This window comes from Phascolarctos cinereus, unplaced genomic scaffold (assembly GCF_003287225.1).
Source record: "Phascolarctos cinereus isolate Bilbo 61053 unplaced genomic scaffold, phaCin_HiC Scaffold_726;HRSCAF=1367, whole genome shotgun sequence".
Taxonomy (NCBI): domain Eukaryota; kingdom Metazoa; phylum Chordata; class Mammalia; order Diprotodontia; family Phascolarctidae; genus Phascolarctos; species Phascolarctos cinereus.
Genome location: NW_027556098.1, coordinates 286,137,084 through 286,164,906, shown reverse-complemented (window position 1 = coordinate 286,164,906; position 27,823 = coordinate 286,137,084). Strand labels below are relative to the sequence as shown.

The window sequence follows — 27,823 nt, the reverse complement described above, 5'->3', positions numbered from 1 at the left end:
CTGAAAAATTGGAACTAGAGAAAAGCAAAGACGTTGACTTTGGTTATCATTTATTAGAGAACTTAAACAATTATAAAACAGTTGCCAGAATAAGGGGCCAAAAAAGCCCAGAAGCTACATTGACCAATACTTGATCCTCTAATCAGGCAAGGAGGTGTGTGGAAGACAATGGCAACATCAAGTCAGGCTGCAAGTTCATTTATAAAATGTGGAACAAGATGGTGCAAGAATGCCCAGCAGTTAGGTTTGCTCTCAAAAAAAAAATAATGGAAAACTGTGGAGGATAAAACCAGTCGTGTAGAGAACTTGGTGTGAGGTTCCAGAGAATTCGTAGATGAAATTGGTAAGACACCAAATAGATATGAAATGGAACCAGTCTGCCAACTTTCTTGTAATGGTCTTTTCTCATCATCAGTGATAGTAGAACTACCACATTTTGATTCTTCCACTATAGTATTAAGTGTGCTATGTAAAAAAACAGTAATGATACTTAAGAAGATACAAATAGGAATAGTGTCTGGATCTTCCCAAATACAGAAGAAATCTATGTTAGAAGGTACAACACATTAAAAGAAACTCAAGGATCATCTTTTCAACATAAATCTAAAAGAAGAAACTTCCAAACCAATAGAAATGATCATGGATGGTGTTGTTAACAGATGAAAAGTGAGCAAGAAGAGATAATCAGCTATCAGATCATATGCCTGCTTTTCTCTTCTCTATAAAATCTTCATGAGAATTTTGTATATACAAGGTATACTTGATAGAAACATAAGAAAGGAATAGGCAGGCTTTCATAGGTGATTTTCTGCTGCATTCCACATCTTCACATTCACACGATTGAGAGAGATAGAAAACATGAGATTACTTTGAATTTGTTGATTCAAATAAAAATTGGTTCAGTAGAGCAAAATGCATCCTTAAATTCTTTTCTATGACAAAATGTCTCCCATACCTATTTTAGGATCGAATAAGCAGCCTTGATAATCTACAATGTGGCTAACTTTGTTCAATGATCTTAGACAAGTCAAGATCAAGTAAAACAAAACAAACATGTGCTCACTAAAGGTATTCACAAATATCATGGAGGATGTCTTGCACCAAGTCCAGATAGACGAGAGCTTCTTTTACAGATGGGGAAGTTTTCTTGGTGCTGTAATTTGCAGATGACATCATAAATATATCAAGTTGTGGAACGTTATCAAGCTATGTAAATGAGCTGCATTGCACAAAAGAAATTGTTTTAGCAATCTGTATGAAGAAAACAAGTGGTTGAAGAATGCATATTGTCCAGATTATGAAATGTAATTGGATATTCTGCTCATTAAATTAACCCAGCCAGCTATACGTCTTGGACAGAAGAGATTGCACTGGATCACGTCTGGGAAATGGCACAGGGCTTTCAGCAATCCCAAGCTACTTCCTGCCACACAAACCCATTTCTGTAATACCAGTAGTCACTCCTTGTTGCTGTTTTGCTGGCAATCATGGAAAATCATGACCTTAGAAGAATCAGAATTGCAGATGATTCAAAGGGTAATTGAAAAGGGCATGGTGGTTATAAATAGGTTATAGTATTATAACAGTGATGACTTATATGTAAGTGGTAGGCATCACGGATGTGCAGGACCAGAAAACACACTAAACCAATCTTGTAATAAAAATCAGAAATTATAGATTGTACAACATGAGTACTTACCTGCTATTCATGAAATATTAAAATAACCATAGGAAGGCCTTCAGCATTTTGAATAGATCCTCTATGGAGGACTTATGGAAAATAATGGACAAAAATCGTACAGGATGAGCAGGCGTGGAAGAGTTGTGATCTGTACTATTGGAGGGATTACCTATATCGATGAGATCACGGATCCATTGTGCCAAAGTAAGTTTGATAGCTCATTTTCTCTCAAAATGTACTTTGTTCTTCCTGACTAATCATGGAATCTGCCTGAAAATAGAGGAAGAGATCCTTCAGTGTAAAGTTAGCTAAATGTTTTCATGGCTGCAAAGTTACTTACATATTTACTTGCTCACTTTTTTTTAAATTGACTCTTAATAGATGGCACAAGGCAAAAGTCATATGCACAAGACATGTTAACATCTCTTCATTATTTGGATGGCCGCTTTGTTCAACCTCGCCTAGAAAATTTAGTTTCCAGAAGTCGCTGGAAAGAGCAGTATAAGGTATTCAGTTTCTTTATCATTAATGCATGAAGATGCTAATGGCAACAAGAACAGATTCGTCACCGCCTCAGGCAAAACTTCGCTTTACTTACTTACATTTAAATATTCAAAACTTTTGACCCTGCTCAAATGTAGACATTTCTAAGTATTTATAAAATCAACTTGTTTTTACTCTCCCATTTTTAGAAGATGTTGATTGTTTTGATTATTCTTACTTGTATATAGTTATTGATTAGATTATTCTAATAGCTGATTAATTTAAATTCTTTAATTTCCTATTGAACATAACACCTTTAGGTCCCAAACTTAGCTAATATGCCTTGAAAGTCTTATTTCCTTTTGCACTGTTCTGAAGGCCAATTATTTCACAAGTCTTTAGTCTATGTTGCTGGGTATTTTATGGCAAGGGAGAAATAGGCCTCCATGTTACAATCCTTTATCACTACAAAGTTATTCTAGGAAATTCCCATCCTAAATCTCTGCAGATACAACTATGGTAATTTTAAAAGGAATTTAAAAAGAAAAAAAACTAATACTGTACCACAGCGCCACCTGGCATACACAAAACAGTATGTGTCCAGATTACTTCAGTTCGCTACAAATGAAACCTCCCTTTCCATTTTGTTTGTTTCCCAAGAACTTTGACAGTACCATGGGAGGCAATTTCCATTACAGTACAGGTTGTATTAGCATTCAGAGCAGACAAATAACAGGAGTATTTTAGCCAGTTTCCCTCATGTAGTTAACATGCATGAGAAGCTTGTGATTCTTCTTGGAACCATTTGTTGCAAATTTTTTATAAATTGGTTAGAGTGCGGCATGGTCAATTTTTGATACACCTAAAATAGAAAATCCACCTTATGGATTATCCAATCCCTTTGCTTCCTTTCCCATATAGTTCTTTAATAGGGAAAATCATTCAGTTTTACTGTTTGTTATCAATTCTTACATTTGAGAAGAAGATAAAAATGAATATATTAATAATTTCTCATATATATACACATATATATTTTCTGTGTTTCTTTACATGAGTTCAGTTAACGTAATGAACTATGAATCCATTCATTTAGCAAACATTTATCGGGTACCTGCTGTACACAAGACATTGTGGTAGTGGAAGAGCTAGGTGGTGCAGTGGATAGAGCTCTGGCCTTGGAGTCAGGAGGACCTGACTTCAAATCTGGCCTCAGACACTTGATGCTTACTAGCTGTGTGACTCTGGGCAAGTCACTTAACCACGATTGCCTCGCCAGGAAAAAAAAAAAAAGACATTGTGCTAGGCACTAGAAGAAATAAATACTGTTGTTGGTTTTCCTTATATAAATTCTAAGGTCATTTTGAATTATTTTTAAAAACATCATTCATTCATTAATTTATTCATTGTTTTCAGGAACGAGTGGAAAATTATCCTAATGTAAGTATCCGTTGGAGAACTCCTGAAAATTGTTCTTGCCAGGCCTGTGGACTCCACCGATACTGTAAATATACAGTACATTTGTCAGGAAAATTGTACAATGACAGGACCATGGAAACAGATGATTTCATGTCACATGACAAACAGGTAATTTGTTTTCTTCTAAATCATTTTCATTGACTAAGACTTAGAATTTTGTAGTGAGTAAATGTATGTTTCCACCATCAGAACCAATGGAAGAATATGAGTTTGAAGTGGAGGAGACTACTAATAGTTAATATCTGATTGAATCTGGAATAAGACTTTATGCAATAGATTTACTTTACTGTTTATATTCTGGTTATGCTAATATAAACATATAGTTTATATTCCCTAAATATGTATTAACTGGGTAGTGATTGGGAGGGTTAATGGTTGTAGAGTAGGCAATTCAGGAAAGTATTAGGCATTGGGTGAAGTTAATCCAGGATGAAAATTTTACTACAGATAATTCACCAAATGGAGAATTACTAACAAAAAAAAATTTAATCCATTTTTACCATACATGAAACCATAATTTCAGAAGTATCTATAACATCTAATTATAGTTTAAGAATCTTAGTACATAGAAGGTTCTCACTTTTGAGTGCAATGTTTTAAAGATATGTTTTAAAAAGGATTGATATAAAGCAAAATCCTGACTGCACATAATATTGTTATCCTTGTTTAGACTTCAACAGAAAGTATCAAGTGAATGAGTAAAGCTAGCAAGAATAGTTGTTTGTTAGATAGTATCTAATGAATTAAAACTATGAAATGTCAATCTGTCCTCCCCAAAATGGGGCCTATTAATATTTTGGGGGGGAAATCTACGTCTAAAATGTACTGCATTTATAACCAAAAAAATGTCTATGATTGAGAGATGTTCCTGGAGATTAATCAGCATTTTCATTGTCTGGAGTTGGAAACCCAAATCTGAACTCTTTAGTTCTTCTCAGCCAGTCATCAGTATGGCAAAGCCTGCATTTCTCTGTCATATAAGGTAATGTGTTTTTTCATAACTCTTATACACTGACTGACCAGGTTCCTATGGGGAATTTATGCTGTGAATACTGCTCAGAGGGTTCATAGCAGGTAGTGAATTCAAAATTAGGCTTTATTGATTAACTAAATAAATTATTGTAAAACTTCTGCCTTTCTCTATGTTTTATGCATTACTTATATTGTCTAATTAACTTATTTGATAAATTATCATACAAGTCAATAGACAACCATATAACATGTGCCTTTCCCAGTAAAACATAGTATATCATTCATGGGAACAGGATTTTCCCAACCGTGTATTTGAGGAATTAAAAATACCTCTTCACATCATGTTTGTCGTGTTTAGCTAACCCTGGGTCTGTCCCAGAAAAGCTTCCCATCTGTTTAATCATGGAGCCAGCTCACAGTGGTAGGTGAAAAACAGACAGAGGATAGGGGTTAATATCAGCTCTTAACAGGATGGGGTTTGGACCTAGAGAGAAAGCAGAACAGCTGTGGAAAATTGCCTAGACATCCATTTCTAGGATTATCTGATATGGGATAGACTAAGCAGGACCATCAGTTTTATTGAGGCTCCTCTGAAGATCCCGTAATCCATAACTCAAGAAAACCAAGGTTCCCTCACTTTTATGCCAGAGGATATTCATGGTCTAAATGTCCTAAGATCAGGCTTTATCTGCTGAAAGGTAATACCTGCCATTAGGAAATAGGAGCCAGGTTTAGGATAAGCCAGATGCTGCAGTCCTGAGCATTTTTCTTCTTCATTGACAGAAAAAGATCCTTCTGTAGTGGCCCATGGACTTAAAGTCTCTGGACTTAAAACTAATAGGGCTGGCTAAAAAATCAGATATGATTCATTGAGCACTTGAAAGATCTACCATAAACTTCCCAGTTCTTCTTGAGAATCTACAAATCAAGGACTCATTGGATTAACAATGAGTCTGTTTTAAAAATGAAAAATAAGCCTATAGTTTATTATGGATTGCTTGAGTTGCTCCTTCATAAAACAAAGCCCACTATGACTCGACTTAACCTTATTTTCCAAGGAGAGCCTAGAGTGGTATGACAGTGAAATCAGGGAGGAGCAGAAAACTTACTTCTTTAACACATTTGAGAAGATGCCCTCTCTCCTACATCTCTCAGATGCCTTAGGGAGCTGAGGTTTCACAAGTGACTGCCAGGGTCAGATATGCCTGAAAAATGCAGTATCTTTGAAAAGACAATTTGATGGGCTCAAGTGTACTCAAGGAAAAGAAGTGAGTCTGTCAAGTAGTAAGAGTTGAAGACAACTAAATATGGAACATTTTAAACAAAGGACGGGAAGAAAGCCTTTAGCACACAGGATATAGAGAATTTGTGATAAAATATGGACAAGAGTCACATAGGATGAAAAGGCAGAGTCTGTGGTCTATATTAGTGTGGGCAGTACCCACCTCAATGAAACCAGAGATCCTTAAAATAGAATATCATAGTTTATAGGAAACACTAATTGATTAGTGTTAGATTATTCAGATTTGTAACTTTTTTTACTCATTTTTAGCATATTAGTAGCGCTAGCTAATTTTAATTTCTATCTAAATTTTTAAATAACTGCTTTCTTGAACCCAGGTCTTCTGGATTGTAGGCTCATAGGATTTAGATCTGGAAGGGACCTTAAAGATCATCTAGTTCAACCTCCTCATTTTACAGATGAGAAAATTGAGACCCAGCAATGTGAAGTGACCTGTGTTAAGTAGCTGATCCTGGTTTCAAACACAGGACTACTGACTCCAGTCCAGTGCCTTTTCAACTCTATCGTGCTGAAATCCTGTATCCACAGGATAAAACTGGTACAGCAGCAATAAATGGTTGGAACAATTATTAACTAAAATCATATTCTGAAAATAAGGTAAACTAGTACAGTTTGATTTGAATCTCATTTGGCAAAACAAGTAATATAAACACTGGTAGGGAAATTATCCACCCTAATTTTTTATTGATAATTATCCATGTGCCCTTTTTATTTGCCAATTAATTTTTTAAAGTGATTAATGGGACTGATGATTAAAAAAGCTTCTTCCCTTGGAATTATGAGCTTATCTATGTAGGTACCTCTTTGAACAGTGCCAGTCTCAATCCATCCACATATTTTTCTCCTGCCTAATTTTTGTCCTTGGAGTCCTCCCATAAATCCTCCCCAGGGTGGCTACCCAACTTGCCTGAGGACCTTCCTCTAGATCTCTTGACTTTTTTGTGAGTATCCATGCAACACTTGGGCTTTCCATCTCTTAGCCCTCAGTTTCACTACATAATCATCCCACCTTATTTCCCTCTCATATTTTCTTTTGAAAAGCATTGCGGCCTATGTATGCCCATCATATATCTCTCCATTGTCTTTTGGGCAGCCTGCAATTTTCATTCTTTTAAGATTGATTCTATGATTTCTAGCTATATAGTATCATTGGAAGAATATTGGTGTTAAAAATATTAATTTTTGATTTTGGGGAAAAACTCTTGAAAATGCTGAGCGATTTGCCAAACATCATTCATCTATTCTTTCCTTCATGTTCAGGTCTAGGCTTACCCTTGTTATTCATGTGCTTTGTCTGTCTAAAATACATGTGTTGACGGACCAGCATTATATCAAATATTAGTACTATCATGAACACACATGCAAATTATACTAATATATAAGTACCTGTGTAATTGGAATTAAAAGCTAAAAAAGAAATAGGTTCTGAAGGTTTTAAAAAGGGGTTGAACCCAATGGGAAATTTTAATACAAAAATAAGTTTCTGGCTTCAGGTTTCCATCAATTTTCCTACACTCACATGGCCCCTTCTTGTTCAAACCCTCATCATTTCTCACTTGAACCATTGCAGTGGTTTAATAATTGTTCTCCCTTCTTCAAATCCCTGCCCTCTCCAGTCTTTCCTCCACATAGCTGGTAAATTGGTATTCATAAAGCATACATCTGAAAACGTTACTTCTGGGCTCAAGAAGCTTCTTTGGATCCTTAATACTTCTAGAATAAAATGCAAATTCCATTGTTTGGTATTTGAAATTCTTCAGAGTCTGACTTCAACCTTTTTTTATAGAGCAAAAGTTCCTAACTTGGGGTCCATTAACTTTAAATGGGAAAAATGTGATGATAAATATATTTCACTATAATTGGTTTCCTTTGTAATTCTATGTATTTTATTTTTTGCATTTAAAGTCATTATTCTGAGAAAAGGCCATTAGGATTCACCAGATTGCTGAAAAGGTTCCTGACATAAGAACCCATGCTCTAAATTAATTTCACATTACTCCCCTCATGTACTCTGTGTTCTAGCCAAATTGGTATACTTGATATTCTCCATCTGTGATTATTTCATCTCCCACCTCTATGTCTCTGCAGGCTGTCCCCCATGCCTGGAATTTTCTTCTCTTCACTTCTGCCTTTTAGAACACCTAGTTTCCTTCATTGCTTAGCTCACATGATACCTTCTAAGAATCGTTTCCTTATTCCTCCAATCATTAGATTTCCTCCCGATAATTTGCTGTGTCTTTATTTTGTATGTGGTTCTCTGTATACATTTCAAATCCTTTATTCTCCCTCCCTGGTAAAATATAAACTCTTTGTGGGCAAGGACTTTTTTGTTTTTGTATCCCCAGCACATAACAGAGGGCTTGTCACTTGGTAGGTAGGTCTCTTAAATTGAATTCTATCACTTTTTCAATTTATGCATCAACAGATAATATGCTGACTTAGTGTAATATATTGAGAGCTTCTAGTTCTTTTGCCAGTGAAACTCTTTGAGGATCTTCCTGAAGCATTCCATTCCCTGGATTACTATGGGAATTTTTGATATTAATCTCATTTTGTTAGAAAAATTTCCCAGTTACCCAAAAACATATAGATGTCAGTTTATGAAGGACCTTTATTCTACTTAAGAACATTATAGCATTGAATTAGTTAAGCAGTGATGTGCCTGTTATATTGTGTAACCATGCTTTACTCTATTGATGACAGAGAAAAGAGAGACCTGCCATGCAGTTGTATAATAAATGGGAGAGAAAATTGGTAAACTAATGAATTAGGGCAACCAATTTAAAATATTCTCAGAGCTTGGGTCTATTAGAATCATGCTTTCATAAGAACAATGAACATGTAGCCTGGATGTTCTCTGTACTTGCACTGTTTTTTAACAGGAAACATCATATTATGTTCTCTAAAATCACAGTTGCAAGGGATTTGGTAAATGATGTTCGGTAGCTGACTGAAGAAAATTCCAGCTGTGATTTTGCCAGAAATGAGAAAAAAATGCTATAATGGTTGCCACAGTCAATTTCCTTTACTTCTTTAAAGTAGCAGTTTAGCAACATTTTAGAAGTCTGGTCATATATCTGCATTGCAAACTGTTTTAGTATGCCAAAGTTGTCCATAGAAACACTGCTGTTGGCAATTACAACAGCCTGCCTAGGATAATTTTCTATAACTGTTTTTGATACAACACAGATAGTGGATAATTTAGGAGGTTTAATTTTAATTCAAGTTGCAGTATACTGAAAGCAAACTTTTTTTTACGTCTACGAAACACTCTGAATATACTATCACATTTGATCCACACGACAGCTTTGTGAGATAGGTGGCATAAATATTGTCCCTACTTGAGATTAGGTCTCCCAGGTCTAAATCTATTCCTTTTTATTTCCACAAAGTAAAGGGAATATATTTATAGTCAATTTTTAAGTTGGAGAGAAGAGGAATGAAAATATTTTACATTTTAATTTCCTAGGAAGAAAAGCATTCTTTATGCATAACACGTCTTATTTATCTACTTCTATTAACAGCCTCCTGGATTAGATCTTTACTTATCCAAACTACTATTCTTAAAATTTTCTGTAAATATCACCTACACAGTGGTTACTATGTTTTGTTTGCAAATGTTGATAAGAAATTTTAAAATTTCATGGAACATAGTAGATGTCTTGTAAAATGTGCCCCTAGTGTTCTGTGTGTTTACATTTTAACATACGCTTTTTGCTTGTTACATGAATTCAGATATACTTCAACTCATTTCATGTCTCTTGAACCACAATTATATATAACAAAAACTTGAACTAACCATGGTAAAGCCTATAAGGTAAGAATTAGTTTGGATTAATAATACCAATGTAATACAGAGTACCTCTGCTGTATTTTGCAAAATTCAATAAAGTTAGTCAAAAGATGTGGCTAGATGTAGTTTCCTTAGTTGTAACCCTTTTCATATATTGAGAGGAGAGGAAAAGTTTGTTCTTTTAAGAGAACAACAGTTTCTTTTATTTACCTTTTTACTGTCAGTTTTTAGTTTTATAATTAATGATTATATAATATTCTCCCCCAGTGTCACTCCCATTCCACCTACTAGTTTTGAATTTCACACAAGAATCAGGACAAGACTATTTGTGACAACAAATACCAGCAATAAGTCTGGTGTGTTTTGTGTAATTTTTAAATTTTTCATTGTATTTATAGTTGTATCTTTTTTTTCATAATGATCCAGATAGAATAAGATTATACATTCCCATAGATATTATTTAATATTTATTGGACATCAGCATTCTTATATTTTAATACTGAAGATCGAGTTTGGCAAAGTCCTTATTTCCTAAAAATCGAAACCTAGTTTAACAGTTTGATACATGGCAATAGAATTATGCAGCAATGGGGGAAGAGCAGGAATTGAGATCTGTAATTAAAGTGTAATATAATATATACTAGCACTCAGTTAAATCATGAAGTAGTCACCATAGCTAGAGGCTATAAATTTCAAAAATAACAATTTGACTTTAAAAAATAGATCTCTAAGTCTCAAGATGTTTTTCAAATTTAACATTTTAGTAAATTATAGTGTTTTTTAGTACAAAACATTAAAATATTTTTATAAGATTTATATTCACAAATTTGGTATATATTTATATGAGTAATCAGACTCCATAAATAAAAAGCCCACTCTCCTCATCATTGCCTTTTGTTGAAGGTGACTCATTGTAGTCACGTTGCTCTCTAGTCTTAGGAGGGAACAATTTATTGAAATATATTTTTGCCCCTTGTGATAAAAGGTTCATGACCAGAAAGTTGGCTACCAGGTGACAATTTTTTTTTCCTATAGCAACCACAGATAAAAATACTAAGTGACTCTCATTAAGAGTTACTGTGAAGGGTGGCAGAGGGGCAGGAAAGGGGGCAGAGAATACTATGAATGCTGTCTACAAACATTGATCATCTCTGTATGAACTCTGTCTAATGACCAAGAGTGAACACACTACTGAAAAAGGTGCACAACATGCATAAAGACATTTTCCCTGTAAATGAAATCAATAAGCAAACTTTTTAAAGTGATTGCCATGTGCCAGGCACTATACTAAGCATTGGAGATACAAAAAAAGGCAAAAATAGTGTAGCAACTAAATTGAACGATGTCAGGTTATCCTTGTAGAGGCAAATAAAAAAAAATCAGTGAGGTTTCATCATGTGCAGAAAGACAAGACACATCTTTTCATGAGATATTTGGCCCTTTTGCATTATGTTGTCCCTCATGAACATAAGAAAAGAGACCACCATGAAAATAATTGCAGTTTATACGCTAAGATCCATTTCAGAGAATGACTAGTTAGAGAAGTTCAATAAAGAACTTGGCAAGATGTTCCAAATGAACTCAATATATGCCTTCCTACTTGGTAGCTTCATTGCAAAAATAGAGGAGAGGACGCTAAAGTTTGTTGGAAAATATGTTTTGGAATTGAGAAATATAAAACTATGATACTCAGAAATATATACCTATATGTTGTGAATACTTAATTCAGGAAGAGGTGGATAATTCAGATTGTAGAAAGCACCAAAGCACAACATAAAAAATTAAATTGACTATATTTTAACATACTGAAAGTAGTTTGTTACAGATGCAGGAGTCATTTTGAAATCAGCTGGCTGTACAGTCAGATTGTAGCTAGTCAGAAAAAATCAAAGTAAATACTAAACAAGAGGAAAGAATAACACTGAGAAGACACCTTTTTTCCTATTACCACAGTGCTAATATAACCTGAATAGACAGCTAATTAACTCTTAAAATTGGGAAATGGACAAAATAAGAAACATACTTTGCCACAGTTTAAAATATATTATAAAAATAGTATCAAAGACATCATCACAGACATATATAACCAGAAAAAAGAAATGGATTAGTTATATACTAAGACTGAAAGACAAGGAGATCTGCAGTGCCACAGTGGTGCTCACAAAATATTTTTAAAAGGCAACAAATTGGGTGAATGTAGATATTATGGAGGATTTATTAAAATACATGGACAAGAATTTTTTTTCTTTGGGATGATGATTTGAGTGGGTAGTGGTCTAAAATGGTGGAAGATGAAGGGCCATCATAATGTCCGAGGTCACATATTTATGATTACACAATTGGCTAAGAACAGAGAAAATGGGAATCAGTAGACCTATTACATATTGATTTTAATATATTATTAGTTCCAAACAAAATGCAAAATGGGGAGCTAGATGATTTTTTCCATTGCCATAGAAAATATCCTTTGTAAAATGCCAGCAAAAGAATTCCCTACTAAAGATGTGCACCAAAGCTTTTTTTTAGTAAAGTCCACAGCACTGTGAAAGATTGGTCTAACTATCCACAAATAAAGTGGGCAAAAAATATATTTATTGTCCAGACTATGACATGTCTGTGATTAGATAGCTTGTTGAGTTAATTCATCATCATAGATATGTTTGTGTACAGAGATAGGTATTGGGGAATCCCAAGGGATGGAACACCCTCTACCAATTCAGGTCAGCATCTTTCTTAAAACATGTCAGTTGATCAATAAATATTTATTAAGCAATTACTGTGTTCCAGGTACTGTGATGGACCCTGAGAACACGAATAAAACAATCCTTACTCACAAGAATTTGCATTCTAGTGCAACAAGGACATATATACATACAGGACAAATATAAGTGGAATAAATACAAAGAAAGTTTGAAATACGTGGTTGTTTGGAAGAGAAGGCTTTAACAAGGGAATCAGGAAAGGCTTCATGTAGAAGGTTGTGCCGCAGCTTCATCTTAATGAAAAAAAGATACTCTAAGGTAGAGCTGAAGAAGGCATTTTCTGCCATGGAGGACAGCCTGTGCAAAGGCATGATGATGGGAGATGAATAAAGAGGAGTTTGTGATCCAGTTTGACTGGATCACACAGTGCAGGAAGGGAGTACAGCTCCATGAGGCCAGAAAATAATTTGGAGCCTGATTGTGAAGGGCTTAAATTAAAACTAAACAGAAGTGTTTATATTTAATTCTAAAGACAAAAGGAGACAGTGAATGTATTGATAGTTATCTGCAATTGAGAAAAATCACTTTGGTCGGGGCAGCTAGGTGGCTCAGTGGATAGAGCACCGGCCCTGGATTCAGGAGGACCTGAGTTCAAATCCGGCCTCAGACACATAATAAGCAGTTACTAGCTGTGTGACCTTGGGCAAGTCACTTAACCCCATTGCCTAACCAAAAAAAAAAAGAGAGAAAAAATTATCGCTTTGCAGGCAGTGTAAAGGATGGACTGAAGTGGGGAGAGATTTATAGCAGGAGACCAATTAAGAGGCTTTTGCAATTATCTAGGCAAGAAGTGATCATCTGAACTAAGGTGGGAACTGTGTTAGTAGAGAGAAGAGGTTGAACATGGGTGATGTAGTGGAGGAAATTAATAGTATTTTAAAAGTGATTGGATATGTGGGGTGAGGGACAGTAAGAAGTTGAAGATAATGCCAAGGTAACAAATCTGAAACACTGAAAGAATGCTGGTGCCTTCAACAGAGAGAAGTGTGGAAGAGAAGTAGATTAGGGTGGAGGGTATGGAGATACTGTTTCAGACATAGTGAGTTTGAGATGTTTCTAGCACATCTGGTTTGAAATGCCCAATAGGTGATTGGTAAGGTGAAACTGAAATTCAGAAGAGAACATGGGGCCATATATAGATGGTAGGAGTAATAAGTAGAGAGATTTTTATTAAACCCATGGGAGCTGATGATGTCACTGAGAGAGTGTAGAGTGAAAACAGTAGGAGACCTAGGAGAGAGCCCTGGAGGATACCTGTGATTAGAAGGCATAGCCTGGGTGATGATCAAGAAAGGACCCTGAAGAGCAGTCAGACAGATAGGAGGGGAATCAAGAGTTAAGTGTCATGAAAGTCCAGAAAGGAGAAAGTGGTCAGCAGTGTCAAGTACAGCAGATAGGTCAAGAATGATAAGGACTGAAAAAAAGATAATTGTTTATTACAGCTAAGAGCTTATTATTAACTTTGGAGAAAGCAATTTCAGTTGACTGAAGTTCAGCCAGACTACAAAGAGTTTAGAAGTGGGTGAGAGGAAAGGAAGTAAGGCAAGGAGGGTAGATAGCTTTTTCCAGGAGTATGGCTGACAAAGGAGAGATATATAGGAGATTTAGGTACTGAGGGAAAAGAAGTGAATATAGGAGATGATATGGATGGTTTTTAAGATAGAGACAGGGAGGAGGAAATGTTGAAAGCTTGAAGAAAAAAAGTAAAGTTTGGAAAAGCTTTTGGGAAGTAGCAAGGAGTGAGGTATGGAATCAGCTGAGGAAGAATAAAAGGATTATCTGGATGCAGAGAGGGCCCAGCTATAAAGATCATAATAACAATTCTTGGTTTGACTATTGATTCTTGAACATCTTGTAATGAATCTTTGGATTTGGAACCACTATTCTAGGTAAATATTTTTGTTAGAGATCCAAGTGTCTGTGCTCAGTTGTAAATGATGTAAAAGTATTTATTTCAAGGCAACTCAGCTCATGTCTTATCTGAGAATAAAGCAGGAAACATTATAGACACTGGAGAAAATGCACATCTTCAAAAATATAATCATTTGTAAAAGAAAAGTCAGTAGCTAAAGAGTGACTCATCCTAGGAAGCACAGTGTTGACAAGTACAAGCAATTGATTCAGTGCTGACATTTCCTTTGTCATCATTCTGCTCTGGGAAAAATAAGGGAAATGGGACTTTCTTTCCTCCTTAAACTTCAGGAGACAGAAAGACTGACTGTCCAAAAGAAGCCTAATTAATGTAATGTTGAAGTGACCTAAAATGTAGTTTTAGAGAGTTTTCTTGGGTACTAAAAGAATGTATTTGAGGTCACATGGCCAGTATTCATCAGAGAAAGGACTTGAACCCTGATCTTTCTCACTTCAAGGCCAGCTTTCTATCCACCATACCACACTGTCTGCCTGTACAGTAGACTAGGACTAAATGAATTAAGAATGTGTTGCCCAGACTACTATAGGTAGTTGGATAATCTGTTCAGCTAGTTCATCAACACCTTGTATCTTGTCAAATGCTAGAGCAGAGCCAAGAAATGAAGTGGAGAAAGGGAGTAGATTGGACTGCATTTGGGAAATGTACACCATTTTCTGTGGTCCCTAATTGTGATAAAAAACATATCTTTTAAATACTGATATTCTTCCTATGAAAATACATGGTTATGAATTATGGAACATAACAGTATTCAAAGAACCAAAATTTTGGTTAACCTAGAGGGCATTTGTGGGCATAAGTAGGCCACAGCATATGCCCAATAATGACTCATGTTTAAAAAGTTGAGCAAAAAATATTTCATCCAATTTATTGTATGATAAGTGTATGATGAGGAAAGGAATTGGGCAGTCATGTATTGAAAGCCAGGGTTAAGGACATTCTGATTATTATACTGGTAGTGAAGAAATGTTAAAAGATGTAAAAGGAATGCTTTCATCATGTTGAGTAAATCATATATGGAGAATTTCTGGGAGAACATGGACAAGAAATAAAAAGCATGAAAAGGCATGAATGGTTTGTGGTCTGCATTGTTGGAGGGAGTAACTACACTGATAAAATCTCAGGTCTGTTGAAGTTTTGAAGTATGGATTTTTAATTCCAAAATTTATGATTCTAAAAAAGGCTATATTTTATTCAAATAAAACTCCTATAAAAATAATTTATATTTTCCACTCATAGAATTTCACAAACTGTGTTTTTAAAAAACGCATTTGAAAACTGTTTTTTAAAAAACCGTACAACTCTAAAAAAAATAACCAAATGCCATGGATTTAAGTTAATTAGTAATTTCTCTGGTTCATAAAGGCTTTCCATGCATTTACAAGTTAGCCGTAAACCCTTTCTGTTGGTGCTTTTTTAAAATGGCTTTGCTACAAGAAAGTTTGAATATGAAGCAGTGTAACATAGTGAAAAAAGTACTAGACATGGGAGTCTGAACATCTGAATTCATGTCCTGACTAATTACTGTGTAACCTTAGGGAAATGACTTGGCCTCTCTGGCTTCAGTTGTACTAGATGAACTCTAAAATTATAGAGATGTACACAGATATCACCAACTAATTTAAATAAAAAAACATATAGAAGATTGAAGCAAAGGTAATTAACAGAATGAATACAAGAGCATAGGACAATACTCTAAGAATAGTATCAGTAGTGTTAAATTTCAGAACTAGATAAGGCTGGGGTAGAAAGGTGAACGCAAGATTTGGGGGGAGGGGGAAGGTGAAGATTAAAGAAAGGAAAAGACTGATAATCAGGGTGGATAGGACAATAGAGAAGGCACAGATGTCCCATTCTTATTTGCTTCTGAGAGTCGGTGTGATGTGGTCTCCAAAGTGGAAGCTTTCTACCCTTATGGAGCCTTAGAATAACTAAGGAATTCCTAACTAACCAGTGGGAGAATGGAAAGATGGATTACATTCAACTTTCCCTGAAATACCATTTGAGAGACTTGTTTCAAACACATCATACCTTCCCATATTATCACCTAATACCCTCAGCTCTGTACAAATTTGCAACCTTTTCCCTTACACTCCAGGAGTCAGCTCCTCAGCATAATTGTAACCTAACTATGACCCAGACACCTGCTACTGCAAAGTACCTTTGGGAAAATCCTCTCTCTTCCTCCAAAATACCCAGATCCTACACTCCAGATCACCTCATATTTTTAATAGGTGTCTCTTGGCAATGATTAGTGAGCAAGATTCCTGTTCCCTCCCACGTTTTCATTTTCAGTAGGATGGCAAGTTGCAGAAGATATATAGGAATGGATTAGTTGCAGTCTGTATCACACAATCTTAATAACTTTTGCCCCAAACTCACCCCTCATCTTAGTTTCCCTATATCTGTCAAGATATCCTTCCATTCACTCAGATTTACTGTGTTGGAGTCATCCTTTACCCCATTCTCATTCACCCTACTATATCAAGTTGTCAAATAAGAAATATCTTATTGTTTCTACTTCCACAGCATCTTGTATCTTTTCACTTGTCTTCATCTACACAGCATTACCAAGCAGTCGCCATCATCACCCCTTATCTAGCCTACTTCAATAACTTCCTAATTAGCCTCCCTGCCTCAAGTCTCTCGCCTCTCTAATCAGTCCTTCAGGTAGCTACTTAAATGGTAAAAACCATTCTGTCAGTCCCCTATTCAGTAATCTCCACAATAAAATAAGTTCCTCTGTTTGGCATTAAAAACCTATCACAATATGGCAATTTTCCTACCTTTCTACCCTTATGCGCCACTCCCTGTCCTGCACTGTAAAGTTCAGCCAAACTGACCACCTTATTGCCATATGAAATTTTATCTTACATCTCTACTACTATGTGTTTTCACTGGCTGTCCTTCATGCTTTTGGAAAACATTCCTCAATTCTGCCTTCAAGATTCCTTTGTTTCCTTCAAGGCTCAACTCAAGTACCACCTTCTAGATGAAGTCTTCCCCAGACCCACCTCCCTAACTCCTAGTGATCTCCCTCCGTATAGTACCATGTGTATATTCTACATATGCTCATTTATGGGCTAATCTCCTCCCCCCAAGAACATAAGCTCTTCGACCCAAGTGCAGGCATTCAAGTCTTTTCATCTCTTAGCACCTAGTGAAATATCTGGCATGATATAGGTACTTAATAAAAGCTATTGATTAATTATTGGAAGGAATTTCCAAATGAATGGAATCACATTAATTGTGCATTTAAAAGATTTATCTGTTTGGTTTCAACATCTAGAAGCTTAGCTGAATCCTTAAGTCATGAAACAAAGCCATGAGAAGAATAAAATGTGTTGAGAAAAGGTCCAAAAAGAGAGGCAGTAAATTTCAAAAAGACTTCCTGGATTCTAGATTCAAATATTGGGGGGAGAAATGCAACTATTTCACCATGAAGTATTTATTTGGCAAATGCTACCAAAACAGATAAAAAACTCCAAACAAAACCTTTCACCAGGAAATATTATATATGCTAACATTTTCTCCACACAAATATTTGCTGTTTGTCTCCTAGGACTGTACTTGAAAGAAGTACTGAACTTAAAGATGTGTTATACAGTTTTCTTTCACAAAAAAAAAAGTTTCCTAAGTTTGCTGACCTTTTCCCTAATGACAAGTGCCTGTCAGTAGCGTATGACCAGACAGATTCTTGAAAAATTGAAACATTGTGTATGTCCCTTTAAGATAAAAGTAACATTTTTTAAAAAATTGATATCTTCTTTTTATATTTATTTTCTGCATATCCTTCCCCCACTCAAAGATCTATCCCTTATGACAAAAACATTTTTAGAAGAAGGAAAAAGCAGGCCAGCAACGCTAAACAAACTTCCTTTGAGAAGAGGGAAAGCCACAACATTTTTATATCCTTTATTCAGAGTCCAACTTGGTCATTATTACACAGCACTCTATTTACTTATGTCTTTGTTCTTTACATTTAAAATGATGTCATTGTGTATATTGTTTTCATAGTACTGCTTACACTTTGCTTCAATACATATAATTCTTCCCTTGCTTCCCTATGTATTTGTTTCTTATGGTAAAGTGTCATAATCTTTATATCCATTCTCTAGTAGATAGGCATCTATTTGGTTTGCAGTTCTTTTCTACTTTAAAAAGGAGTGCTGCTGTAATTATTCTGTTATATATTAGATCTTTCTTTTTATCACCTCCTTAGGAAAATATACCTAACAGTATTAGAGAGTGGATCAGTAGGGAAAAGAGAAAGGATCAAAAAGTGTAAACATTTTTAGTCACTGTCTTAACATAATTCCAAATTCTTCTCCAGCGTGATTGTACCCCTTCAAAACTCCATCAACAAGTATTAATGTGGCTCTTTCCATAACCCCTCCAAACTTGGCTATTGAGATCTTTTGCTGTCTTTGTCAATTTGCTATATGTGAAGTGAAACCTCAGTTTTTATTTACATTCCTCTTAATAATAATTTGGAGTAATCTTTCATATGGTTGTTAATTTTTTTAAGTTTTATTGATATGTTTGTTTTTTTTATTTTACAAATATTTACAAATTGCTCCCTCTATGTGAAAGGTCTCTTCTAACAAAGCAAAGCAGTTATGCAAAACTAACAATGCAGTAACTCATCTGAAAGCACACTGCAGCATTCTACATCTGTAGCACCTACACTATCCTCCACTTAGGTTTTTTAAATAGTTTTTCAGACTAACAGAAATGTATTTTGTCTTCCCTTCACCTTCCACTTCATTGAAAAAGAAAAGAAAAACAAATTCCTCATAACAAATATTCATAATCAAGCAAAACAAATTCTGTCATCGGCTGTGTGTGTATATGTGTGTATATGGATATGCATATATGTATAGCAATAATAATAATACTAACTAACATTTATTTAGTGCTTACTTGGGCCAGGTAGTGTGCTAAGAGCTTTAAAATTATTATCTCATTTGATCCTCACAACAACTCTGGGAAATAGGTGCTATTGTTATCACCCCCATTTTACAGAGGAAGAAACTGAAGCAAACTGAGGTTAAGTAACTCACTCAACTAGTAAATATCAGAGGCTAGATTTAAACTCTGGTCTTCCAGACTCCAGGCCCACCACTCTAAGTACTATGCCACACTATATTTGTCTCATTCTGTACCCTAAATCCATCTGTGTTCTTTGACCCAACAATTCCTTAGGATTAAGTTATTTAGTTTTCAATTGATTTTAATATTTTTGGCATTCTTTTAATTTTTTATTGCATAATGGTCAATAAAGGGTACATCTAATATTTCTACTTTTCTGCATTTGTGTGAGGTTTTAAAGTCCTAAAACGCAATCACTTTTTGTGAAGGTACCTTGCACAAGTGAGAAATATGTAAATAAAGTCCTTTCTGTTTCCATTTAATGATCACCAATGTCTCTGCATATTTTGTAATTGGTTTTTTTTATTTCTATTTATTTGGGGTTTTTTGTTAAATATAAAGAAGAGGACATAGTACTATCACAATAGAAGACATAGTACTATCACAACAGAGCAATTTACTTCTCAGAATCAGGCAAAAAACCAGAAAACTTCGTAATGTGATATCATGAATTATTTGGCTGATTATAAATAGCTGTTGATGATTTTTTAAAAAATTATTTATTTTCAACATTAATTTTAAATTTTGAGTTCCAGATTTTCTCCCTTCCTCCCATCACTGAGAAGGCAAACAATATATCAATTACAAATGTGAAATCATGCACAACATATTTCCATATTAGCCATATTGCCCAAAAAATTAAAAATTGAGCAAATTGTACATCAATTTGCACTCAGAGTTCATCAGTTCTCTCTCTGGAGGTGGATATCGATTTTTATGGCAAGAAAGAACTTTTATAGTGGAGGGGAAATGGGGTGAGCAGTGGGCAATGCTTGAACCTCATTCTCATCAGAATTGATTCAAAGAGGGGAGTGTATGTGTACACACACACACACACACACACACGCACACACACACACATACACTCAGGTACAGAATTCTTTCTTACGCAATGGTAAAACAGGGAAAGGTGATAAGAGATATGGGGAATGGGGGAAATGATGAAAAAGGGGGAGGGCAGATTAAGGGAGGCAGTGGTCAAAACAGATTTTTGAGGATAAATTGAGAGAGAGAAGAATAAACAGAAGAAAATAGGATGAAGGATAACATACAATTAGTCACCATAACTGAATGCGAATGGGATAAACAACCCATAAAACATAAGTGTATGGCACAGGGGTGGGGAACCTGCAGCCTCGAGGCCACATGTGGCCCTCTGTGTCTTCAAGTGTGGCTCTTTAATTGAATCCAAAAATCCCCCCACCCCTGGTATAGCAGAATGGAGTAGAAACTAGAATCCAACAATATGTTGTGTACAAGAGACACACAAAACAGAAATTCAGCTGAAATAAAACAGGCAAGGGCAGCAATCATTATCACAAATCAAAATAGATAATCAGGAAAACTACATTGCCTTCTGGATTATCATTTTCTAAGTCCTCTGCTCCTTTAACATAGAAGTTGCTAAATCCTCTGTGATCCTGGCTGTGGCCCCATGGTTGAATTATTTCTTTTTGTCTACTTCCAGTATTTTCTCCTTGACCTGGGAGCTATGGAATTGATTATAACATTGCTGGGAGTTTTTATTTTGGGATTTTTTTCAGGAGGAGATAGGTAGATTCTTTCAATTATTTTATCTTCTGGTTCTAAGATATCAGGGTAGTTTTTCTTTGTAATTTTTTGAAATATGATGCTTTTTTTTTTTATCATGGCTATCAGGTATTCTAACAATTGTTAAATTATCTCTCCTCAATCTTTTCTAGGTCAGTTGTTTCCAACTGATATCTCTTCTGGTTTTTTTTCATTCTTTTGACTTTGTTTTATTGTTTCCTTAAGTCTCATAGAGTCATTGGCTTGCACTTGCCCAGTTCTAATTTTTAAGGATTTTCTTTAATGAACTCTTGTACCTCTTTCTCCATTTGGCCAATTCTGCTATTTTAGGAGTTCTTGTCTCCAGTGAATTTTTGTACCTCCTTTTCTCTTCGGGCAATTCTGTTTTTTAAGGTGTTATTCTCTTCAGAATTTTTTTTGTGCCCTGTTGTTTGTTGTTATTCTAGAAGAGAATTTATAAGAAAGTTGATCCATGATGCAAACTCTGTGATTTTAGTCATTTTCCAGTCACGCCTGACTCTTCATGACCCTATTTGGAATTTTCTTGGCAAAGATAGTAGGGTCATGAATAATCGAACACAACTGAACAACAACAAAAAATAAGTGAGGAAATAACTGCTTCTTGATTAGAAACTCATGTTATGGTGAAACCAGTTTGAAAGTGAATATTTGGAAATGTTTCCATCATTATTTGATTTCGTCAAGATTTTTCCCAAAAATGATGTTACCTGTAAAAAAGCCTATAAAAATTCTCATATCCATCTGCTTGAAAAGCTTGAGAAACAGAATTTTCTAACCTGTTTGAAATTGTTTCCTTTCCTATTTCCTTCAAACATGCCTACTTCTTCTCTTCCTCTTAAACATTATTTAATTCACATCACATCTTAGTAATACAACAACTAAAAAATGCAAATGCCATCCTCTTTAAATGCACCTAGCAATTTTTTGCAATAAGTACTCCCCATTCACTTCTAATAAAAGTAATATTAACAACAGACCTATCCCAGTAAAGCAGTGCTCTGGTCTTTGCCGGAGAAAGGCCCCTGCTCCTCTGCAAATGCAAGTACTAGTGTTCCTCTTGGCCCTGGGACCATGACAAAGGCCCCTGCTCCCTTGTGAATGATCGTATGTGCTTCTCTCTGTCAGGAAGTGAATAAGTAGCATGTTTCATCTTCATGATTTTGACACTTAATAGTTTTGTCATTACATCAATCAAAATTCTAAAGTCTTTCAAAGTTGTTTTTCTTTATTATGTTTTCATCGTATAAATTATTCTCCTAGTTGTGCTCACTTCCCTCTATATAAGTTCATAGAAGTCCTTTCAGTTTTGCCTGAAACTGTCCTTTCGGTCATTTATGTGAAAATGCTCCATTCTGTATGCTACATTTCGTTTAGCCATTTCTATGTAGATAGATTTTTCCTTACTTGCCAATTCTTGGCTACCACAAAAAAGAGCTACTAAGATGTTTTGTACATATAAACCCTTTCTTTCTTTGATCTCTTTGGGGTATAGATCTAGTAGTAATATGGTTGGATCAGAAAGTTTACACAATTTAGTAATTTTGGTGGCATAGTTACTGTTCTTTTGGAAATGGCTGGACCAGTTGTAGCCCCACCAAAAGAGCATTATTGTGCCTGTTTTCCCACAGTTACTCCACCATTTGTCATTTTACTTTTTTGTCATCTTTGCCAGTCTTGGGAATGAGTTTGAAACTAAGAATTCCTTTAAATTGCATTTCTCTAATTATTAGTGATTTAAAACATTTTATATGGTTGTTGATAGCTTAGATTTCTTCCTTTGAAAACTGTCTGTTCATATCCTTCAACCATTTATTTATTGACTTCCCATCCTTAAAAAACTTTCTCTAAACCCTACCAGCCTCTGAAGCTGTATCTCTCTTCCCTTCATCAACCAAACTCCCAGAAAATACTGTCTATACTCATTGTCTCCACTTCCTCTCCTCTTACTGACTCCTCGACTCTTTGCAGTCTGTCTAATCTCATCACTCAAGCGAACAACTCTTCAAAGCTACTAGTGGTCTCTGAATTGCCATATCTAATGATCTTTTTGCAATCCTCATCTTTCTTGAATTATCTGCTGTATTTTACACTTGTTAATTACTCATTTTCAAATGAGATGATATTTGTAAAGTACTTAGCACAGTGCCTGGCACATAGTAGGTGCTATATAAATGCTTATTCCTTTCACTCGTTTTCCACTTCCCTTTCTTCATGTATACTTTCTTCTTTTTGGACTTTCATAACCTTACTCTCCAGGGGGTATTGGAGTTGGTTCTTAGCGTGGGGATTGTCAAATTTTCAGTGTTAGCATTTACACGTTAGAAAATCAAGCACTACAAATCAGAGCTTGATTTATTGTTGATTGTCTAGACTTAAGAAAGTGATGGGCAAAATGTTAATAGTACAAATTAAGCTGAAAGTATGAGAGAGGCAGAGCCAAGATGATGGAGTCAAGAAGCATTACAGCAAGCTTCTCTCTCCTCTCAAAAAAAATGTTTAAAAAACCTTTCAAAGAGATCTAGAAAACGCACCAGACTGAATCCTATGGGTGGATTTTTTGTTTGTTTTTGTAAGTCACAGTGAGTCATTTTTCCAACCCAGGGAGACAATCTATAAGGTCTACAGACACTGGGGTCAGGGTCTGGCTAGGAGACAAGGGCCGTGTGGAGCATTTTCTAGCACTCAGGGAAAGGTTGTACCCTAGGGCAAGAGGAAGTCCCAGATTCATACCAGTGTACCAAGTGCAGGGTAGGAGAACAGGTACCAACTGGAAACTTTGTCATATTTCTGAGTCACAGATCCAGGGTAGACTGAGGAGGGGAACTATGCTGAGGGATAGTCTTCCTGGGTGAGGAGTGGTTGTTGGCTTGATGCAGTATATCCAGAAAGGATAAAGTTCAGAAGCAAACAGCTGCTGTGTGTTTTGGATCTCAAGAGCAGAGGAGGGTCTCAGTTCCTGTTTCTAGCCCATTATGCAGCCTGTAGAATAATAACCAGGGCTGAAATTCCAGACCAAAGGGGAGGCTGCAGGTCTGTCACTCTGAACCAGCAGACCTCCCCAGCTGATTGATAGGGAGGAACTGAGTCCAGTGATAGTCTACCATTGATCAGACCCAAACCTGGAAGAAGAACTTTTAGCACTCAACAGTCAGACCACTTGAGGGGCCTCACTTGGATCAGACCACTTTAGGGGCACTAAAAACTTACAGGTCTAAGAGCCTGGAATAAAATAATACTCAGTGCCCCAAGAAAGAAGCAACAAAGCCAGCCCAGACCATCCCTACAGAAGAACACAGAGTTGACCCTAAAATCAAGTCCAAAGTCAGAAAGTAATCTGGAAGTCTGAGCAAAAAAAATAAAATAAAATAAATCACACCATTGAAAGTATTAAGGTGACAAGAATGCTCAAGACATAAATCAAGAAGAAGAGAAAGAATCCAAAACATCTATAAGCAAACCCTCCAAGACAAACAAGCTAGGCACAAATTCCTGGAAGAAATAAAGCAAAAGTTCAAAAAAATTGATTTTTTTCTAAATAAAATGATAATGCTAGAGAAAAAATGGAAAGGAAATGAGAACTATGGAAGAAAGAATTGGAAAGGCAATTAACAGCTTAGCACAAGAGGTACAAAACTCCCTGAAAATTAATTGGACCAATGAGACAATGAGAAATATCTTAGATCTCTTAGAATCAGAGGACAAAGAAATAGAAAAAATACACTGATCACTCCTTGGGGAAAAAACCCCAAATTAAAATTCCCAGGAACATTATAGCCAAATTCCAAAAGCCCCAGGTTAAAGAAAAAATACTGAAAACAGTCAAAAAGAAAGAATTCCATTACTGAGAAGCTACACATGATTTAGGATCACATTTGATTTAGTAGCCACCACTATGAGAGATTAGAGACCCTGGAATATGATATAGGCAAAAGATATAGTCTTACAGCCAAGAATTACTTACTCAGCAAAACTGAGTACAATCCTGTTGTTGTTCAGTTATTTCAGTATGTCCAACTCTTCATGACCCCATTTGGGGTTTTCTTGGCAAAGATACTAGGAATGGCTTGCCATTTCCTTCTTCAGCTCATTTTGTAGTTGAGGAAACTGAGGCAAATAAGATTAAAATGACTTGCCCAATGACTTGTCTAATCAACAAGACCTAGAAGTGGTCCTGTTTTGTCATGATGATTTTAAAAGAAAAATGAAATGAGGAAAAAGAATACACTAGGAGGGTAGGAAGGAAAAGAAAGGTTAGGAGAAATTATCTCATATAATCAAGGTATGCAAGTAGACATAACTATAAACAAGGAGGAGGGAGATAAAGGAGGAGCAGCTGAGACTTGAACTTTACTATCAACAGAACTGGTCAAGGAGGGAAGAACACACACACACATACACAGTTGGGTACAGAAATACATGCCACTCAACAGGGAAATAGGGAAAGGGCAGAAGAGAGTAGGGGAAGTCAAGGGGAAAGGTAGATTAAAGGAGGTATTGATCCTAAGCAAAACAAAGTCTAAGGATGTGTAAATTTATTTATAATTTTTCATAGTAGTGAAGAATGAGAATCGGAGGAAATGCCAATTAATTGTGGAAGGGCTGAACAAGTTATGTTATATAAATGTGATTGAATACTATTATGTTTTGAGAAATGTTGAAAGAGATTGTTTCAGAGAAACTTGGGGAGATTTTTATGAATTGATGCAGAGTGAATTGGACAGAACCAGAAGGACAATTTATACAATGACGATAATATGGTAGAGATGAGCAACTTTGAAAGAATTAGAGACTGATCAGTGTAATGACCACCTGTGATTCCAAAGGACTAATGATCTTACCCCCGTCCTCACAGAGGATTGAAGGATTCAGAATACAGAATGAGATATAATATTCTTGGACAAGCCATTGTGAAAATTTTGTTTTGCTTGACTATACATGTTTGTAACAGGAGCCTTGTTTTTCATTCATTCTCAGTTGGAGTCAGGTGGGAAGAGGGAAAGAAAGTGGGTTTTTGCTGAGTGAAAAAAAAAGGAAATATGATTTTTAAAAACCTTAAAAGTTTGTTGTGTACCTTTTTTTTCCTCAGCTGTTCATTACGACATTTACCAGCATACCCCTGCTACTCTTTCTTCTGGTTCTACTACCTATTCAACTGTTCCTTTCCTATTTTCTTTGCTGATTCATCATCCAGGTAATACCTCTTACTGTTGATGTTCTGCTAGGCTCTAAGATCCCTAACTCTTCCTTTATCTACTCATTCCTTGTTGGGGACCCTATCAACTGCCGTGAATTTAATCATCTTGCCTATTCTGATGACTCTCAGATTCACATTCACATATCTAACCACAGCCTCTCCCATAAAGCTTCAATCCTGTATCACCAATTGCCTATTTGATATTTTGAACTGGCTGCCTTGGATAATCTCAAACTCATTTTGTCTAAAGCAGAACTCATCTCATGCCCAACCTCCAAACCCTTCTTCCATACTTCCCTGTTTCTGTCAAAGACACCATGAATCTCCCAGTCTCCCATGTTTATATATTTGGCATTAACCTTGACTCCTAAATCTAGTCAGTTACCAAATCCTACTTTTTCTATCTCAAAAACATGTTGTGTTTGACTCCATTTCTATACCTACACAGCTGCTACCTTAGTTCAGGCCTTTATTACCTCTCCGCTAGATTACTACAGCAGCCTCCTTCTGATTATTCTCTTGCCTCAAGTCTCTCTGTGGTTCAGTGCATCATCCATACTACTAAGTGATTTTCCTTAAGAATAGGTCTCATCATGTTACCCTCCTACTTAGTCAACGCCAGTGGCTTTTTTACTTTTTGTAGAATCAAATATAATCCCATCTGTTTTTATTTTAAAGCCCTTTCTCAACCTTGATTTGACTCATTTTTCTTGATTCATTGTACATTGCTTCACCTCCTGCACTCTGTGATCCAGCCAAACTGGACTTCTCTCTGGTTTTTAAATACTTCATCTTCTGTTCTTCTGTCGTATTTAGAATGTATTTCTTCCTCACCTCTGCTTCATAGAATTCCTCTCCCCTCAAGATGTGGCTCAAGGGCCATCTTTTACATGAAGCCTTTCCTACAATTTCTAGTACTCTCAAACTACCTTGTATATAACTATTTTGTATTTATTCTGTATATTACATATGCATGTGTATATATCCCTGTTGTTCTCCCCATTATGATATAAGTTCTTTGCAAGAAAGGATTGTTTCATTTATTGTATTTGTTCCTAGCACCTAGCACAATGCTCAGCTCAGTCAGTGTTTAATAAATACTTGTTGAATAATTGATTTCCAAATGAAGAGTTTCAGTAGTATTTTAACCCATTTATTAAAAACATAAAATTAAACACTTTTGAATTTGTGTGCAAGAATAACTGATTCATGAAGAAAGAAATTTTGTAGCTAAATTTCAAGAAAAACCCTTGCACAGTTGGTAGTCAGATTGAAAAAAATGAGTGTCATGATTTAGAAAGCACAACCAACAATGTACTTCCTCCATTTGAAGCTGCATATCTTCATGAAATATCTTTTTTAGCTATGATAGCCAGTAAAACTAAACATCAAAATAATCAGAATTTAGAACTAAATACATGTATAGGAATAGGAACAAGAACTGGGCCTGCGATCTATTGATTTAGAGAACTCTTTGATTAAAAAAATCCCTCTACCAATGCAGTT

At 35.6% G+C, this 27,823-nt stretch overlaps 1 protein-coding gene across 4 annotated transcripts in view; it reads left to right on the top strand.

Moving 5' to 3' along the window:
- Window positions 1-27,823, top strand: part of CCDC82 (coiled-coil domain containing 82) — a 53,381-nt gene that overhangs the window by 13,161 nt on the left and 12,397 nt on the right. For 2 of the 4 annotated variants that reach the window (XM_021000734.2, XM_078147161.1), the window contains 2 exons: window positions 2,063-2,187; window positions 3,578-3,748. In XM_021000734.2, coding sequence (XP_020856393.1) covers window positions 2,063-2,187; window positions 3,578-3,748 — 296 coding nt within the window. Of the gene's footprint in view, window positions 1-2,062; window positions 2,188-3,577; window positions 3,749-4,541; window positions 4,623-6,313; window positions 6,513-27,823 lie in introns of all 4 variants that reach the window. The other 2 variants (XR_002327220.2, XR_013483099.1) reach the window with 2 other exon arrangements.